Source organism: Ambystoma mexicanum, chromosome 2q, assembly GCF_040938575.1.
Source record: "Ambystoma mexicanum isolate Mex_15411 chromosome 2q, UKY_AmexF1_1, whole genome shotgun sequence".
Classification (NCBI taxonomy): domain Eukaryota; kingdom Metazoa; phylum Chordata; class Amphibia; order Caudata; family Ambystomatidae; genus Ambystoma; species Ambystoma mexicanum.
In genome coordinates, this window is record NC_090924.1 from 891,984,422 (window position 1) to 892,004,623 (window position 20,202).

Consider the following 20,202-nt stretch of genomic DNA (forward strand, 5'->3'; position numbering starts at 1 on the left):
TTACCAAGGATTTCCGGCCTGACAATGGGGAATATTCATGAGAATGTGAATCCATGCCAGACCAATGCTGGAGAAGCTACAAGGGGGTTGTCCTACCCTCTATGAATCTAAGAGGTGTACGGAGGGAATTCAGTTTACACTGGTTTTTAGACCCTAATGGGAGCACATACATTCTGAGTAACCATTGTAGAAAGCAACATGCTTGCTGATGCCAAACGCATGACTCAAAATTATAAATTTTTTAAATTTAGCTTTCTATTATGAGCTGTTTTTTCTTTGCAGCATATTTAAGTTATTTCTTTGCATAACAATATATGATATCCATTGATGAAAACACACACATAGTTGAAAATTCACTATGGCAAAAATGCAAATGGCATGGGGTATGGGTTAATCATTTGTACATATGACCAACAGCTTGTAAATCAAGTGTCCCATGTCATTGGATGGGAAGAACACACTGTGAGAGTGCAAGTAGAGGAGACAGTGAAGATAGGTCTCCTATGCCCGGCTAAAGTCTGACCTTATATTATGCTGGAATACAACAGTTGCAGGTAAATAACTTGTTCCGTCTTTGCGATTTACGTAGTAATCATCCAGTCCTGGATGTCGACTTCCCACCTAAAACGGAACCAATCCAAGACTGGATTTGTCCTCATTGGCCGGGCCGCTAAAATATCTGTCAAGCAATTGCTCTGTGGACTTATGGACCCTAGTGCAGGCCCTTTTGGTCTCACACATCGATGGGGGGGGGGGGAAATGGATCACCGGACAGAGATCCCAGCTTCTCACTTGGCTTCCCTAAAAGCAGGCCACCATGCTGCAACACGTCTTGTTAAAGGTGCACGGAAATGTGACTGAATCATCCCCATTCTATGCAAACTACATTGGCTTCTTCTCCAGGCCAGGATACGGTTCAAGATTTAATCTATCTACAAAGTAGCCCACAGTAGCACAACAGCATACCTGGTGGCAAAGCTCAGCATATCTGGTGGCACACACTGCTTGCCCACCATATCAACCAAACGGCTTGAATCGCAACTCTCCTGAAAAATCTGTCTCTTGACGGGCACCCATCCTCTGGAACTCTATCCCGGTGTCAGCTCGGAATGCCCCCACAATTCTCTAATTTCGAAAATCTCTCCCAACATGGCTTTTTCAACACCTGGCTAAGGACTAACTCCTGCGGATGCACATACTGACGCAGAGACCTCCACTCACAGTACTGTGCTACTGTTAAACCAGTTCAAATGCTGGCTTACCCACATTTTGTACAGCACTTTGCTCCTCTCAAGCTGGTTCTGTGCTTAAAATCAAGAGCTTACTAAACACTAATGGCCTGTAACAATTTCATTCTTGACTGTGTTGCGGAAATTAGCAGTATCACTGTAAATATTGCACCAGTTAAACAAAAACTTTCCATGACATTCCCCCAAGGCTCTTTAAGGTTTGCTTTAATGTTCCCCTCACCTAAGTAGTGATTGAATTGTCCTGCTTAATTCCCCATTTCCCCAAGTAGTGGTATATTGCCCCACTGCCTGCCGCTTGAGTAGTTGTAGTTTGTTCTTGTTCGTTGTTTCCTTGCCCTATTTCCTATTGCATCTTTTTGCACACAAGCCATTTTAAATGTGTTGTTTTTTACTGTTTTTGTTTCCAGTTGCTATGACAAAGAATGGCATTGTTTTACTCATTGCATTGCTATTACGTTTGTTCTTCATATGAAAACTAAACTTATTTTATTTAAAGTTACATATTTCTTAAATTAATTTATTAACTCTTTTAGGTCTCGAAAGCGAAAGATGGAAAGATGCAACGGGAGACAATATCGCCATCGGAGGAGGAAACGTTTTGTTGGCCTGGTCCAAAGTCAGTAACATTAATGAGGAATTCGGACGGTTTTGGCTTCACCTTACGGCATTTCATTGTGTATCCACCAGAGTCGGCTGTGCAGTTAACATTCAAGGTAAGTGTGATTACATCTAATAAATCTGTGAATAATTCTGTTAAAGCCGTGATAAACTTAAACAGCAGAAGGGTTTGTATATGCCAGGAAAAAGGGTTTAAGAGGAATATTTGTCCTAAGCAGATACCTCTTCTCAAGCATAGTTTCACAGAAGCTGCATGCTTTTAGATGACCCCAACATCACGGCTGGAACATTGGAAATGTTGAACCTCTCCAGTATCGGATCTGTCATCGATTCAAGCATTTGAATTAGACCCAGTCGTTGGACTGGGAATCTCCAGTACATGCAGTGTATGGTATAGCAAAATATTGCATATATACACAGCAAAATAAAGCAATGAATGTATTCTCTATCACCCTCCTTTTTGTTTCTTTTCCCTCCACCAATGAGGTACCAAGCCAGGTAGCCGCTTTCTGATTCTTTGCCACACGCCTTGATGTGGAATCTTCTTTTAAGCTCTGAGCTTTTCTGTTATACTGTGCACTTTTTCAGGGAGTGTCTTAGTAGTATCTTGTTCTGGACTGTTTGCCATTATTCCTGGATTTTAAGGCTTCTTGCAGCAAGTAAAGATCACAATATCACACACATATATTTGGATCACTTAAGAAAAAGAAGGTAGAAGGGACGGAGCACTTAAGCCCAAGAAGTCAATTTAAAGATTGGAGCAACTTAGTGAGGAAAATCTGTTTTATGTGGGTATGCATTAGATGCACACAGATGGGACCATGAGAAAAAAACAAGAGTGTGAGATCTATTAGAGGTTTTCTCAGAAGACTGTCTTGGACAGTGTAAGGGCGCAGAAGTATGAGTCTGACATAGTGGCTGGCAGCCATCTTGCCCCAAGTCTAAAAGGTGTTTCCCTGCCTCAACAAAACTAAAACGGTCTGTCAGAATGTCGAAGAACTAAAGAGTCCACCATCCTTTGTCAAAAGCCCAATTTCCAACCCTTACACTTAAAACTAAAGGGGTTTGCTGTTCTGTTGGTCCAGAAGATTGACTCACTTCTTCTGGACCAGCACAGTTCCATATATTAGAGAGCTGATTCCGGAGGGAATGGATTTCTTCCCCAGGTCGCAGCCTCTTTCCAAATGGGTCACAGCAAAGTTCCATTCTGGGAAAAAATATAGTTTCAATTGGGCTTCTTGTACTGCCAAGAGAATACCTCCCTTCTCTTGGCTTTTCACAAATTTCAAAAACACCAGAGGGTATGATTCCCATCATCTGGTTCTCTGTAAGGTTTCAGAATGCCAAGAGGATGCCTCCCCTCTCTTGGCCTTTCACAATGTTCTCAATACAACACCAGGAGGGATGGCTCACTTTCCTTTCTTAGTGTTCTAGCTAAATCCTAGTTCACTATCCTGCCAGGTCTTGCTCTACATGTCCTAAATTCAGGTGAACAGGTATGTTTCCCAGATCTGTAGTTCCCCTTCCTTGGGAATGTGCCAGACCTGGTGCTACTAACCTTCCAAGTACTGTCATGAGGACAAAGGTTCTGGAGGAACTCTTCATGTAGGTGTCCCGCGTGTTATGATTCCGCACTGCTTCCTTTGCCCCTGCTAGCCTTCCCGGTTACCCCAGTAGCTTGAGGGTGTCTCTCGGTGGCTGCTCCTTGGCTTCGGGGTCTGTCTCTCTCAGGCCCTCATGGTCTTCTTGTCAGATCTTCTCCACTCGTCTGGTGTGCTGCTCTGCTTCTCTGCCGGTAGTTCCTTCCTCGTTGGACCATGTATGGTTGCCAAAGTAACCTTAGCAAATCCCAGTGCTGCACATCCTTCCTCTGTCTGACAGTTTGGGCGTTCCCCAGGCTAGCGGCTCCTCCAGGGAAGGCTGAAGACTCCTTCCTATTTTCCCTCTTCACTTTTAAAAAAAAAACTTTTTTTTTGGCGGCAGAGGTATACATTAGACACACACATCAATTCAGCAGACGAGCAGTACAGGTGAATTATGAATCAATATAAAGATTACATTAATCACAGTGGTATCAACAGAACTTCACATGAGAGAAACGAGAGGAGGAGTTCATGGTACAGGAGTAGTCCTTGATGGAGCAGGGGACAAGCCCGACCCGGGCGCACTGTCACTTTGGCTATTGTACGTATTGAATTCAACCCAGATGTTTTTGGGACGTGAGTGGGCGGGGAGCATGTTCAGGTATTTCTCTTTGCAGTTATGTGACCAGGTGAGCAAACGCAGCCAAATCTGGAAGACCATAGTGGAGGAGCTCCTCCAACCCTCTAGTATACATTTTTTGGCTACCGTGCAGCCTATGTTCAAGAACTTAGCCGAGCTCCCAAAGACTAAAACGTATGCAAAACGTATGCAAATGGTCAGCTTTTTCAACCCTGCAGCGGGGGCAAGAGTGTACAGTGGCATGGGTGAACCTCGAGGTTCTATGTGGCGTATAGTATAGCCTGTTTAGAAGCTTGTATTGCATGGCACGAAACCTAAAATTTAGGGAGACTTTTTGTGTGTAGGCACATTTCCCCCCCCCCCTCCCAAAGCTCCTAAGAGTTCTCCAGGCCCAGTTTGTCTGCCCATTCGCGCCCTGAGAGTTTGATTCGGGGTAGTGTCCTGCAGGATCTTGTACAGCGAGGATATGACGCGGTGGGCGCCACCAGAATTGGCGATGTATGCAATCGCCGGATCATCAGGGGGCTCGTCTGGAAATGAGGGACACATGGCACGAAAGGAGGTACGGAGTCTATAGTATTGAAGAGTCTCTGCAGCGGATCCAGTGTGCCCCTGTTTGGGGGTCGATGAACCTGCTCTCAGGGTACAAGTTTGATAGTGCCTGCTACCCCAGTGAATCCCAGTGCCGGACCAAGGCGGTGTCATGTGGGGGTTCCAGACCAGGGAGAGACCACACAGGCAGCCATTTGTAGTATGGGGAGGACTCTGGTGTCGGATAGAGCAGGCGTGAAGGTTCGCAGTGATTGGATCAATAGGAGTCGGGTGTATAATGTTGGTGCAGATTAAGGGACATTATGTTGATACCAGCGGCTGGCAGTCGCTCCAACTTGACATGTGGGTGTACCGGAGAGCCTGGGTACCAATGAGTGGTGTGTTGGGCTTGGGTCGCAGTCCAATAAAGGGTCAGATCCGGAGCCGTGAGGCCCCCTCGTTTGTATGGGAGTGCCATGTCAGTCCACTTCTTGCAGAGTGCCATAGGAACTGTGCACAGAGCGAGTGTAGTTTGGAGAAGTAGGCCTTCCTGGGCCATACGGGTACGTTGCTGAAAACATACAGGAGTTTGGGGAGTAGAATCATTTTAATGAGGGAGAGTCGGCCAGCGATGGATAATGGAAGAGCACGTCATCGCAACAGCTTAGTCTCAACTGTTTGTGCTACTGCTGAGTAGTTGTCGGCCAGTAGGGCAGGCTTGGGCGTTCAAATATCCCCAACTAAGTATCTGATACCATCCGGGGACCAATGAAGGGGCAATTCAGTGGCGGGTTGTTGAGTAGATTTAGTGAGTGGGAAGATCTCAGACTTTGAATAGTTAATTGTGAAGCCGGAATGGGCCCCGATACGGGTGATGTCCCTCAATATGGGTTCAAGGTGGGTTGTGGGATCTCTGATGTATAGTAGAACATCCTCCGCGTACAGGGATATAATTTCAGGGTTATCTTTCAGTCTTATCCCCTTACGAGCGTGACGTGCACAGACATAGTCTGCCATCGGCTCTATCGCTAGGGCAAATGGGATCGGTGAGAAGGGACATCCCTGACGGGTGCCCCTAAAGTGTGAGAAGAGATCAGAGATCAGAGGTTAGGGAGTTAACCCTTACTCATGCCACAGGGGAGGTTTACAGTAATTTGATGAACCCGATCATGTTCGGGCCAACACCCATTGTTTCAGTACCAGCCACATGTAACGCCAGGAGTCCATATCGAAGGCCTTCTGAGCATCCAGCGTGACTGCCACGGCTTGCACGTCCTGATCTATGCGAGACATAACATTAAATAATCTCCTGATGTTGTGGGAGGTAGACCTCCTAGTATCAAAGCCCGCCTGGTCTTCGTGAACTAAGTATGTCATGATGGGCAGGAATCGATTCGCTATAACTTTAGCAAAGACTTTCGTGTCAAGGTTCATGAGGAAGAGAGGTCTATAAGATCCGCATTAATCTTCGGGCTTACCAGGTTTGAGCAGGACCGTGATAACAGCCTCCCGCATGGAGGGGGGGGGGGAAACCAGACACGTAGTGATTCGATCCAGATCTCAAGCAGCCTAGGGGGGTAGTATGGCGATGTGCTCTTTATAGAATTCGGCAGTAAGTCCGTCAGGACCCGGTGCCTGACCTTAGGGCAAATTTTTTTTGTCTTGGGGATCTGGTCATGAAGGTCACGAGTGTGTTGGTCGGTGTGTTCAGTAGGCTGGGCATAGAGGGAGCTGTGAAATTCGGTGAAAATATCTAAGATTTGTTGGTCAGTCCACTGTGTGTTGCCCTGTGCGTCTTTGACGGAGGTAATCTGAGTCTGGCCAGACTCTCTCCTCACCAGCGTAGCTAGCGTTCTCCCGGGTCTGTCTCCCTCCCCATATTTCCTGGTGGCCTGTGGGCGGCTGAAGTATTGGACCTCGTTGGTGGCAAGTGCATTGTATGTATAGAGATCCTCACTGATTTGAGCGAGGATAGTGGGATCCGCCCCAGTGGAGCATCGCAGTTCCAGTTGCTTCAGTTTGATTTCGGAGCGGGCAAGGGCGGCTCTGATTGACTTCAATACCCCCGCCTCACGAGAGATAGACCTACCCCTAATATATACTTTGAAGGCGTCCCACCTAACCGCGGCCGAGGTGTCCTGAAGGGAGTTGTGCTCAAAGAAGGAATCAATATCCGCCAGTATTTCAGCCCTGAACACAATATCCTTGAGGGCCTCAGATTTGAAGCGCCAGGTGGGAAATGTCGAAATGGGGATTCCCAGCCCCACAGATGGTGTAATTGGAGCATGGTCCGAGAGTGAGCGGGATAGAATTTGGGAGCTCTCCACTCTGCCCATTATCGCACTCGACACAAAGAACAGGTCTATCCTGGACAAGCTGTTGTGAACAGACGAACAAGAAGTGTACTCCCTCTGCTGGGGGTGTAGTGTCCTCCAGGCGTCGCAAATATTGAGTGTCCCAATGTGGTCTTGTAGTCTACGTGCAGCTCTGGACAGGGCTCGAGCAGCCATACCTGTTCTGTCCAAAGCAATGTCCAGGATAAGATTCAGATCTCATCCCCATATTATCTGAATACCCACATAGCCCAGTAATATGGCAGTTATAGTGTCAAATAATTCAGGAGAGTCAACATTGGGGCAATAGGTATTAGCCAGCAGGTATTCACGGTTTACCAGTGTACAGTGTAGTATAACACAACAACATAACATAGCGGCCCTCCGGGTCAATGTAGCCTTTATGCAATATAAACTTAATTGATTTATGGATCATCGTGAGAACGCCCCTGGATTGGGTAGAATAGGAGGGAAAGAATCTAGCGGGGCACCATGTCGGGGCTATGGTCTTCGCCATGTGGCTCCCGAGTGTCTCCTGTAGAAGCAGAATCTTACACGCATGCCTATTAGCATAGGCCATAATCTTATGGGCCTTAGTGCTATTGCTCAGTCCTCTGATGTTCCAGGACAACGTGAGAATGGTCATTTCAGTGTCGGTCATCTAAACCTGTAGTGTGCAGTTAATGAACCTCCCAAATCCAACAATAGTATGGGTATCCAACTCTGAATCTGAAAATGTGATCGTGGCCAGACAATGTGTGTGCCGTGCAACCTCGTGTGCCCTTTTTGAGTAACGCCCCATTCCCACCCACCACTCTCCCCACCACCTCAGGAGCAGCAGTGTGATCATTACCCTCCCTTAACTCTAAACTGCTGGACCGTCCCCAACTTGGCCCGAGCTGTCCAAAAGCCCAACTGGGGCTACCCCGCAACAGTGGTGTAAGAAACATTGCAATCGCAGTGGGGTGCGCCATTTCCGTGCACTAGCACGCTTGGAACCCAAAAAGGGTCCGTTGCAAAATGAGCAGTTTTTGCGGTCTTATGGTTCTAATCTATAAGTGAAACCAGCAACAGGGGCCGACATTCAAGGCAATGAAACATTGCAATTTGAACATTCATAACCAATAGGGATATTCAAGATGAACAGTTCAATAGTGCATTAATCTAGCAATAAGTATCAGACGCTAGCAGACATGTATGCAGCCAGGTCCATACAACCGGACAAATGGAATGACAAGGTGAACTATTGGTAGGGTCGACGAGCAGTAAATCTCTCGATACAAATATAAGCAGGACAATTAGAGGGTGCAAGCCTTAAGCCAGGTTCAGTCATTGTCCATGATGTCATCAGCAGGAGGATGAGGCGGAACATATGCCTCTATATATTTCACCGCTTCCGAAGGGACCGTAAAGAAATAGTGTGTTGTTGAATGTGAACTTCAGCCACGCAGGGAATGATATGGCATAAGGGATATTTCTCTCTGAGCAGTTTTTTAACACCGAGAAATTGTCGACGCTCCTGCTGAACACCAGTTGAGAAGTCGGGGGAAAATCCGGATCACCTGCGATTCCATTCTGAGCTCTCTTTCGCGCGCAAGCCAGAGAATCTGGTTGCAGTCTTTAAAGCTGAGGATTTTCGCAATGATGGGTCTCGGGAAGTCCCCAGGCTTGGGGCGCAGTGACAGCGCCCTATGCTCTCAACGGTGAAGAAGGGAGACATGTCGGGGTTGCCCAGGATATCTTTCAGGAGATTCTCAACTGCCAGCTCGAGTCGGCCCTTCAGCGCATTTTCCAGAACCCCAACATAACGTATATTGTTCCTTCTCAATCTGGATTCTAAATCGTCACATTTGGCCTTAACCGTCTTCATGTCTGCGACCAGAGTGGACACCGTGCCCTGTAGCGTGGTTATATTGTCCTCGTTGGCACTTATCCTATTTTCAGTCTCCATAATTCTCGACCCCTGCTGGTCTAATTTAGCTTTAAGAGATTCAACATTTGCATTAATGTCATCCAGTTTTTCGTGAAAGGCAGCAAAATTCCTGGCCATTGATTCCATCATGGCGGTTAGGTCTGTAGCAGGCTCCTCAGCGGGGGCCAGTGAGTCCGCCTGGTCGCCCGATGCATGGGCCGAGTCAGATCTCGGGGTGGCTCTTGCAAATTTGTCCATGGCGCCTGTCGTCTTAGTATTCCTGGATCTATTGGGCATGACGTAGTATGGCTACTAGATATTCAAAGTGTATAGCTTTTATGAGTAGTATGCACACAGAGGTTGTGTCACTGGAATCGAGATGAGGGCTCAGCTTTCTTGGTGAAAGTATAGCCACACTGTTCAGAGTTAGCAGGCAGGAGCTGTGAATGCCAGGAGTCAGGGAGAATCAATGCCCAAGGAGGCGAACGAGGGATCTTAGAGGGAGTCCGCCTTAATGACCTCGCAAAGCTCAGGAGTGGTGATCAGTGCGTAATGGGCCCAGTCCGAGGGAACCCAGGATCATGAGGGAGAGCAGCCACCGTGAGGGAGCGGTGGGGGGGAATGGTAAAGTCAGAGGAGCAGCAGGCAGTCCCGCACAAATCAGCCCCCACGCTCCTCACCTGTAGCCTGGCAAACGTCCAGCATCCGAGCGGCGGATCCCCAGCAAGCCCGTGCGGGCCCCTCAGGATGCGCACCCGCGGCCGGCAAGCCTGGAGGGGAGCGTGAAACTCAACCCCCTGGGGGCCGCAGGCAGCGCCGCAGTGAGCCCGCCGGCCACAGCGGGAGCTCCTCCAAGCGGGGCACGGCAGGAAGACAGACGCCCGGGAGCGCCGGATAGCGCCGCCAGCCACGGGGGCAAAGCGGCCACAGGTCCTCGGGAGTCGCGGGACGCGGGCACCGCCGCCCTGCGGAGGATCAGCCTGTGCTCCACAGCACGGGACCAGCAGGCGGTCCAGGCAGCGGGCACGGCGGACGCAGCAGGAGAAGCAGGCCAGCAGGTGGAGAATATTCGGAGGCCGCGGGGTCCGGGACACAGGAGGCCTCACTCAGCGCTGCAGCACACCTAGAGCACCGGGGCCGGCCCAGCACCGGGGCAGCGCAAGCCGGCCAGATGCCAGTCCAGGAGGTCTAATTCAGGGCCAAACTTCACAGGCTGATAGCTCTGGCTGAGAGCAAGGTAGGGGCCAGGTATGAAGCCGTAGCAGAGTGGAAAACCGCAGATGTTAGAGGATATAAAGCGGCAGTGCATGGAGCTGACAAACTAGGCAGCCATTTTGTCGGCTGCTCAACAGCGCCCCCTACCGCTTCACTTTTGAACCCTGCTTGCCCAATAGAATCTCGCGGAACAATAAAATGTTCCTCAAGGTTCTGAGGACGATTCTTCATGGCTCTGCACCTCTTCCTCATCACAGTAGTGGGTAGTCCTGATGTCACCAAGTCAACCCTACTTACTCATCCCAGTACTTATTGCAGGATGACTTATGCAATATCAAATGTGAGGGGGTAAATGGGGTTGGAGAGTGTGGGGTGTGAAGGAGATGTATGGCAAAAACATATAGGAACATTAGGGATGCTACTGGAGAGGGTTGGTGGGGACGATGGGTTAGGGTAAGGCGAGCTTTAGGGATAACCCGTTCTCGCCAGGTCGTCACTAATCCCATAGGTAGCTTCTCTTCCCATGAGATTCACTTGCTTAGCACCACCCCCAGGGGGACTATTGGATAGCGACCTCACCTCCATGGCCTCACGGGAAGGGGCTCCCCCTAGGGGGAGAAGTGACGACATCCGGGATTCGTCATAGCAGACACAGGAGACTTGCATCTATGTCTACAAAATGAAAGTTTCAAGGACCACCACTACCCTGAACCCTGTGGTAAACGTCACAAAGCTCCTTTGGTCTTATTCAGCCTGCTCCCATTTGACTTTGACCATGGAACACTCGTCCATGCAGGCCTCTACAAAAGTAGTATACAAGGTCCTATGAGCAGCAGCTAAGAAGACTTTGTCAAGGAGCATGTCTGCAGGGGGTTTGTCTTTGAAGAAGCAGTCGTTGACCAAGAAGTCCCTGTTCATGGTGATGTCGACAGTGGGGAAAGCCTAGGTTATATGAGGACAAATCCTTGTTGATGGGGAAAGCGCAGCCGATTGTCCAAGTCTATGGGCATCCCATCGACTGATGAGCTCAACTCTCCAACATTGGGGAAACCACCTCCAGTTATAACTTGTTTCCAGAGCTTTTGTCAACTGACCTGCATATCATCAAATTATCTCCCATCAAGGTGATGTCAGAGCTTCCTGACATGGTTTTTCTGGAGGACTCTGTGCTTTCATTGGACAGACCTGATAATTCAAACCCATTGCCCCTTCATTGGACTGAGGATGCAGGCACTGCCAGGCTCCCATTACCAGGGGACACACCATTGCTAGGTCGGCACAGCTGCAAAACGTTTTGAAGCTCTGAGGAAGAGCAAGTGGAAAGAGTGCTTGATCACCACAGGGGAAAGTGATTCTACTCAAGACTTCTTTCCTGTTGAATAAAGAAATGGGGAATGTTCCCACTTCAAAAAGTTCATCAAGCGTCTTAAAAATTGCAGCAAATCCTCCCTAGATGGAAAATGGGCCTTTCGAATGGTTTGTGTCCTCCCACGTATTCCTCATCTTAGATATTTGGATCTTCCAGCTTTGCTGCTTCGGAAACATTTTTCCCACCAGAGGGCACTGTGCTCGAGGTTGTGGCGTTGATGTCCCTCGAGCGTCGACGTCATCCGCAGTATAAAGGGCTCGAGCCACACCTGTTGGCTTCAGTACCGTTTTTCTGATAACTCTGCTTCATGTCACGAAAACAGCGCTTCAGTTTTCTGCAAAATGGCGTCTTCGTCGAATCCGCCCAAAACTGGCTTTAAGAAATACAAGTGCGGGAAGTTGTCTATCACAGCCCCCCCCCCATTGAAATTGCCTCTGGTGTTCTTGTCAGGCTATGACCAACAAGGCTCTTAAGGAACGTAGTCTCAGATTTGTCAGGTTTGGTGTCTACCACAGTACGGTTATCACTAGCCCACTCCTCACCTGATGATCCGATGTTGAAATCAGAGGGCTCGTCTGTGGAACTCTCCTCCTCTCTCCAGGCTGTTTTTGTCGTCTTCTTGATGGTTTTGCCTTTTTGCTGGAAGAGATGGTGACGGTCTCCCCCAGAGGCCACTTTGCCAGAAAGGCTATTTGCCAAGCAGCGGGGACTCCGGTGAGCCCACCCCAAACCAGAGTAAAGCCTTTGCCGAAAAACCCTGGTAGCTCTTGGTGGGTAGGCTGTAGGCAGCGATGTAGCTTGCAGACTTGATTGTAATCCTTTGAATCCAGTACCTTTGTGTGGACTACCAGTACCAGCATGCGCTGGGTTTAACAGCAGTTGGTGGGCTACATAAGGTAGTAACTCACGCCACCGAGCGTGAGCAAACAGACGATGATACAGAGCTGACAGACTCTGCAAGGCGAAAAGCACCCGTGCTGGTAGCTCATGGAAACAAGTGGCACAGACAAGCCGCCAGACAGCAGCAGGAGTCGCTGTGGAAGTACGCGGCGGACTGTCGGCGGCGAGAGGCAGTAGGTTGGAGTGCTGCTAACAAAGGTAACCACTGAAGGGAATACAGTATCCCGCTTGAACGTGGAAGGATAACAAATACGACCGCACAAGAGGGGCGAGTAACAAAGAGCAGGACAAGGTCAGGAAACGGGAATACAGGAGGGACGGAGAAGGAAAGTACACTTACGGGACAGGAGCAAGGACCAGAACCAATGTTGGGGAAACCATGGAAGTTGGAACGCACTGGTGTAACCACTTGCCTGATAATTATAGCTTGCCGGAGTCAGGAAGATTAGAGCGCACTGTGCGTTCCCACGAATGGGTGAGCCAGTCCTGCTTCCATATCGCCTATCTGTTCCACAGCTTCCAAGGGCGATAAATGACATGTAGAGGTAAACTAGCGGTGCAGGAGGAATCCTCTGTCTTTCTTCGAGAAAGAAAAAAATGTAATCGAGTGAGAAATCCCGGCATAGGTTATGGAAATCGAGATTGAGATGTTGTTCGAGGAAATCTTCCTCTTCTTCGTCAAAAAAAAAGAGAAGAAAAGACATCAATCTTCTTCGTCCTCTTCCTCGTTGGCTGACGCAAGGGTCCTCGCATACCCTTCAAAACATGATTCCCCCAAAATATGGGAGGCCTTCAGGGCCTCGATGATATTCGAGAACACGACCCAGACTGCCTTGAAAAAGCTGCATGGAGACCATGCCTCATCTCGCTTCAGAAGTGACGGGTGGAGGCCAAAGACCAGACGCGCGAAATCCGACAAGTCGTCGATGGTGTAGTCGGAAGAAACTTCCCTGACACCTTGTAAAGAAAGATCAGAACTACCGGTGCATAAATCAGAGGTGACGACTAACAAGATGGCGCCGGGAATCCACCCGCTGTCGATGTCGAAGGATACTTCGATGCATCTATCGAAGGCGCTTCCTAAGGCGACTTCGAAGGTGGCATCAACACCTTCCTCAACCGCATCGAAGGCTCCTTCAACGTTGTCGAAGCCAGCGGCCATGACCTAGACCCCTTTTGATGCCATTGTCGAGGCCAACTTTAATTCCGGTGCCAAAATTGACACCTTTGTCAAAGCCAAGGTCGATGCCTATTGAGGCACCCAGAAAGATATACCAACCACCAACTAGACAAGACTTTTGAGGAGCAATCCCCTGAAGAGGACATTACTCCGGCTGGAGTGAAATTTGCGACTAGAGATGTCCCTGAAGAATTAATAAACCCTATATCTAAATGGCTGATCTGTATGAATGCCTACAAACAGCCAGTGGCCTGGATACTTCTCCTGAAGTAGATTTTGATAGACCCGACCCTGCAGAACATGCAGACTCTGGGTACAGAAATTTGATGAATAGTCATTGAGATTTTGGGATGGAACACTTAATTCCCCTAATTTTAATCAAGACGACCTGACGGACATCCTTAAAGAAGGGCCTCAAAAGGACCCTGTCATCCCCTTTCATAAAGCATTGCAAAAAAGGGTCATGGCCACATGGGAAACCCCTGATTCTGGCCCAGCTATAAATAAATGTCCAGGGAAGTAGACCTTCCTCATCTGACCTGGAATACCTAGCAAAACATCCCTCGCCTGAGTGCTTAGTGGTGCAGGCAGCCACATCTACTAGGCATTCGGCCTACCCTTTGATTCCTCCGGATAGGGACGACAAAAGGATTAATGCCTGTGCCCAGAAGGTTTTTTCTTTAGGCAGCATGGCCTTAAAAACGACGAATGTGACTTATACACCCTGTTGGATTGTATGACGGCAGTGGCTGAACACGTTCCTGAAGGCGAGGAACAGGAAGGTTTCCTTGCAATCGTCGGAGATGGAAAGGAGGCTATGGGGGAATGGCTCCCATCAGGATTGGACACTGCTGACAGCTTAAGCAGGTCCATGGCATCTAGCACAGTCGTGCGCAGATTTGCATGGCTGAGGAAGTCTGGTTTTGCACCGGATGTGCAATCCAGATTACTCAATATGCCTTTTGATGGCTTGAGGTTGTTTGGCAGCAAGGCAGACAACAGTTTAGAAAAGCTGCAGACCCCGAAAGCGGCGGCTAAATTACTTAGCACCTCTACAAGACAGCCTCAACAACACTCCTACTCAGGGTCCTCTTCCTGGAGGAACTGTCCTTTTTCGATTCTACTCATTTGGGAGAGGGAAAGGACAGGCCAGTCAAAGGACAACAAAGAAAATGTCCTTGTGGTGGAAGAGGAAAGAGTGTTAGATCAGCAGCGGCAGCTGTCCCCTCAGCCACTGCTGCAAAGCCACTGAGACCTTAACATACAAGACCCCGTTGGGAGGCAGGATCACTCGGTATCTGAACGAATGGCGGGCGGGGCATTACTTCAGATGCCTGGGCACTAGAAACAGTGGCCCATGGTTACTGTCTTCTGTTTCGACAAAGGCCTCGGGACCATCCACCGGGAGCCAGGTCTATCAAAATTCCAGACCCGCTCCTTGTGCAGGAGATTGTAACCCTGCTACAGAAAGGCGCAATAGAACATGTACCTGTAGCGGAGAGGAACAAGGGTTGGTACTCCTTATTTTCTCATTCCCAAGAAGGAAGGAGGATCGAGACCCATCTCAGACATAAACAAATTGAACCAATTCCTCAGGAAGAATAAGTTCAAGAATGGTTGGTTTCATTGGACCTTCAGGATGCTTACTTTCATGTGCCGATCCATCTCAAGCACAGAAAGTAGCTGAGGTTCGCGTTTGGCAGTTCTCATAATCAGTTTCAAGAAAACCATGATCCTGATTGCCCCGGATTGGACCAGGAGAACGTGGTACCCGGACCTTCTGGACATGTCCATCTGCCCTCCAATGCGTCTTGCACAAAGACAATCTCCTCTCGCAAGAGGAAGGTCGAGTTCTCCATCCATAGGTCAAAACGCTCAACCTTCATGCATGGCTTCTGAGAGGTTTAGGTATAAGGATTGGGACCTCCTGGATGACGTGATGGAGATTTTCCTTTTGACCAGAAGGCCAGCAACAAAGTCCTTGTACCGGTGTTGGAACAAGTTCAGTAACTGGTGCAGGGAAAATAAATGTGGACCCATTCCTATGTAATGCTCCCATGGTACTCTTTCCTGTTACACTTGGCCATTTTGGGGTTCCAAGTTGGCACTCTAAAGGGATACTTGGCAGCGCTTTCTATTTTCAAGCGCTCCTCAGAAGAGGTATCTTATTTTAAAATGCCCTTGGTTATTCAATTTCTGAAAGGGTTCACAAATCTGTCCCCTCCAACACCCTTACAGGTTCCCATATGGGATTTAAATTTAGTTCTAAAATTTGTCACATGTATCCCTTTTGAGCCATTACATTCTTGCCCGTTAAGGCTCCTCACTTTGAAGATAATTCTGCTAGTGGCAATTGCATCAACCCGCAGGGTGAGGGAGTTGCAGGCACTCTTTTGTAAGCCTCCTCACACCATTTTCCATAGTGGCAAAGTTTCACTTGGGGTCAAACCACCTTTTCTTTAACCAAAACTAGTCTGACTTCCACCTGTCAGAGAAAATTACCTTACCTTCTTTCTATCCTCCTCCGCATGCAAGGAGAAAGAAAGGCTAGACAGATTGGACCCGAAAAGGGCTTGTATACCTCCAGATTGGCTAAATTTCGACAGTGACCAACTCTTTGTCGGGTATACTGGACACAAATTGAGTCTAGCGGTTTCAAAACACACTGTCCAGATGCATAATCTCGAGGTGGCTTTTTTGCAAAAGCCGTCCTTCCCATGGTTCATCAATAACATTTCTGGTACTCACTACTCCAAATTCATACTGCTTTGGGAGCCGATTGAAGATGAGGAATACGTGGGAGGGATCTATGTGATCATTGCGACCATCATAACTACGACGGCCGAAAATGACTACTTTTTTGTTAATTATTTTAAACTCCCTTTAAAATATATATATGATATATATATGAGCCAGTTGAACCAATAAATGAAAACGAAACTACGAGAATGATTCTAACCTTTCATAATGAGGTAACAGAAGTAAAACTAATATTCCGTAGACATTGGAGGATCTTACTGGCAGATAAAGATTTGACTGCAAATCTGAAAATGAATCCCGAAATAAGCTACAGACGGAATCGATCTCTGAAAGACAGTTTGGTACAAGGCTTCATGGCATGGGACGGTCCATCCACAAAAGAAACATGGCTAAAAACACAGAAGCCAGGCTTCCGAAAGTGCACTCGATGCAACATTTGAAAATATGCAAGAAATTGTGTCCTATGAACATCCGGTGCTAGGTAATTCCATTACCATTCAGCAGAAGATCACATGCGAAACAGATTTTGTATTCTATGTACTGGCATGTGCATGCAAGAAATGGTACATCGGGAGCAGTAAGTGTAAATTAAAAATTCGGATTCAACAGCATGTGCGGGCCATTCAACACCAAGATCCAAATTACCTCATGGCCAAACATTTTAGTGACTATCATGGTATTACCCACATTGTTTGTTTACAATTGTTTGAATGACACAATTGTTCGAATAATAGTGGTCCTAATTGACCTTCTGCACAATTGACCGTATGGTCATTTTAATATATTTTATGGGTTGGTGTAATAATAATATAAGGGGATTGGGAGGGGGGGTTAGATTGGGTGAGGGCTGCGGGGGTTTCCCCCCGCATATATATCCTAATTGACTGTTTAAATTCGGTCAATTGTGCAGAAGGTCAATTGTTATTCGAACAATTGACATTCGAACAATTCGTATACAACCACTATCATGAGGCTAAAATGGACAGTTTTTACTTCTTTCTCTATACATAAGATAGAGATTGATCCCAGAGGAGGTAATAGAGAGAAGAAACTTCGGCAAAAAGAAACTTGTTGCATTCTAGATTTTGAAAGCAAAACACCCAGTGGGCATAACACAGATGAGGAACTATACACATTCCTGGGTTAATATTTGAACTGTTATGATGCAATGAGACGATATAATTTTAACCGGAGTACTGATGTGGACCATGATATGAAAGCAAACTTGCTCTCCCGAGTAGATTGTATCCAGTATGAGAAGAAAGAACTTCCTGAGTTGTAATTAGTCCTTTTGCCCCTTTTGGAGATCTTGTCTGTTGTGTTGGTCTTTCTGTTTCCCACCTTATCTCTTCTCCAATATCGGGTTAACAGTAGAGACTGTAATTTTAATTCACTTTTGGGATTTGATGGGTTTGGTTGATCCAACTCACAATGATATTTGTAGGGTTTTGATTGGATGTGACATGTGGGCGTTCATATTCTGGTTTTAATCTGTATATAGAGACTGGTACCTGTCCTTGGTAGAACTATAGGCACTTGCACTTTCTGGAGGGAGAGATGAATGGCACTTTTTTCAAAAATTACTGCTAGCAAATTGCACTTTGCACCAAGGAATGAGTACCATGTGTATATATAAACCGAAGGCCATTCGGTGACGGTTTGGCTTAATAACCGCCAATTTTTAATATAAAGTATGGCAGGCCTTGTGAAGGACAATTTGGACTTAGCAAATAGGTGCACTATGCACTTCATGATTATGTTGCCGACATTATGCACTTTACAGCTATGCTGAGAGTAATCTGCAATACTTTGGACTGAGTAATATGTGCACTATGCACGTTATGGTTACGCTGATAGCACTATGCACTTTTAAGTTATGTTGCGAGTAATATGAAATGCATTTCATTATTTATAATAGCATTGTATTCCTACTACCATTGGAATTACCAAAGAGTATTATCTGTACAGGGCTATGCAGTAGGTCATGTGATCTCCACCACATAATGAAGAGGCAACAACGAGCACTATGCTGGGACACACAGACCTCATGCAAATTACTGGTACCTTCACCAAATGGGTTTCATGACAAGCTACCAAAAAGGAGGGGTGAGTTATATATAATACGGGCTAGCAGCCTGGGTATGGCAAACCCATTTGATAGAACAGACCCGTTCCAAAATGGCCGACAGTTTTTCGACAGATTGGGTAGTCCTCTCTCTGTCTGTCCACATGTCACATGGGGTATTTTAACCAATATTTGGGTCAATAGTTGTGAACAAGCGGTCAGTGGACCGTGAAACGCGTAGACTCGATTTACTATGCGCCAGATACCTTGGGAGGGCCACAATGTGAGTGGCTTGTGAAAACATTTTCTTGCCACGAGGATGTGCAATGATTTTATGGATTCTTTTTTGATAATTAAATAAAGTGGAACAATTTTGCATTTTGTTTTCCTGATTCTGTAAAGTCTTTTGGGACCAAGGAGTGCTCCTCCACCAACTGCGGAAACGACAGCTGAAGCAAGATATATATAGAGATGGAGAGATATCTAGATATCGATATCTAGAGAGAGATATCTAGAGAGATATCTCTATATCGCTCTAGAGAGATCTCTATATATCTATTCTGTGAAAAAACTTTGTTAAAGGGATGTTATGGTTCCAAGTAAAACCGAAAAACCCTTGAAATCCGCCAGTTATGGTAAGCTAAGCAACAATAACTCGTGCCACCACCGTGCACTGCTAAGCCTAACACCCAGGACATCAAAGATGACATCACAAATGTCATTGATATCACTGATGACATCACATGTCTGACGCCCCCTTTTTTCCTTTCCTGACATATCTAGGCCACATGAGTTTCTTCAGTAACAGTCGGGAACTAAAAATTGTAAATGTACTATATTTGTAGACTTATCCTTCAAGTATGTTCTGACAATAATTCCCTTATGGTCCAGTCATATCATATGAAACATACATAGGGGAAGACACAACCTTGAAAGACAGCAATCCTTTTTGTGCATTGAAATTATTATCAGTAGAGTTATCAGCACTTTCTGATATTTTTGATGTTTTTTTATTACTGTACTTTCCCTGTATATGCTCATATTTTTATATGTTGTACTCACACTATTTTCCTTAGGGTCCAGACACATCAAATGATATATATATATATAGATAGGGTAAGTAACAGCTTTGAAAGAGAGCAATCATTTCTCTGCATAAAGGTAAACAGTTTCTGCTACTATTGCTGTTTTCTTTCGTACTTCAATTCCCTTGTATATATTCATATTTTATGTGTTGTTGTCTTTGTGATTTGTCTATAATAATGCAATTATGTAGTAAGTGGGTTTTATTAACTACTTATCACAAGTTTCACTGTACGCAAAACTCTAATATGAAAAGTTATCATTTCACTATTCAACATGGCAAGCTTATGAATATTGCACCTCCATGAATGCTGCACACAATGCCCATGTTTCTACATGAGTACCTTAGTATACTGGATTGAAGTTAATAGAATGCTATTTATATCAATGTATAGCTTAATGCACCGATTAGCACTTGATATTTATTCCAATAATCTTTGATACTTTTTTAAATTAACATTACACTAAGAATCCCTTGTACAGACTTTTCATGAAAGGTAAATACACATGTGATGTCCTCAGCGATGTCATCAATGACATTTGTGATGTCATCTTTGATGTCCTGGGTGTTAGGCTTAGCAGTGCACGGTGGTGGCGCGAGTTATGGTTGCTTAGTTTACCATAACTGGCGAATTTCAAGGGATTTTCGGTTTTACTTGGAACCATAACGTCCCTTTAACAAAGTTTTTTCATTGAATTTCATAGGTTTTTATTAGTGCAACTTAACCATAACGTCCTTTTCAATGGCTGAAGACCACTAGCA

The 20,202-nt window shown here is 46.5% G+C and overlaps 1 protein-coding gene across 4 annotated transcripts in view; it reads left to right on the top strand.

Annotated features, from left to right (window-relative positions):
- ARHGAP21 (Rho GTPase activating protein 21) overlaps positions 1-20,202 on the top strand; it is a 1,630,902-nt gene that overhangs the window by 207,276 nt on the left and 1,403,424 nt on the right. For all 4 annotated transcript variants that reach the window (XM_069648161.1, XM_069648162.1, XM_069648163.1 and 1 more), the window contains exon 2: positions 1,784-1,963. In XM_069648161.1, coding sequence (XP_069504262.1) covers positions 1,784-1,963 — 180 coding nt within the window. The remainder of the gene's footprint in view (positions 1-1,783; positions 1,964-20,202) is intronic.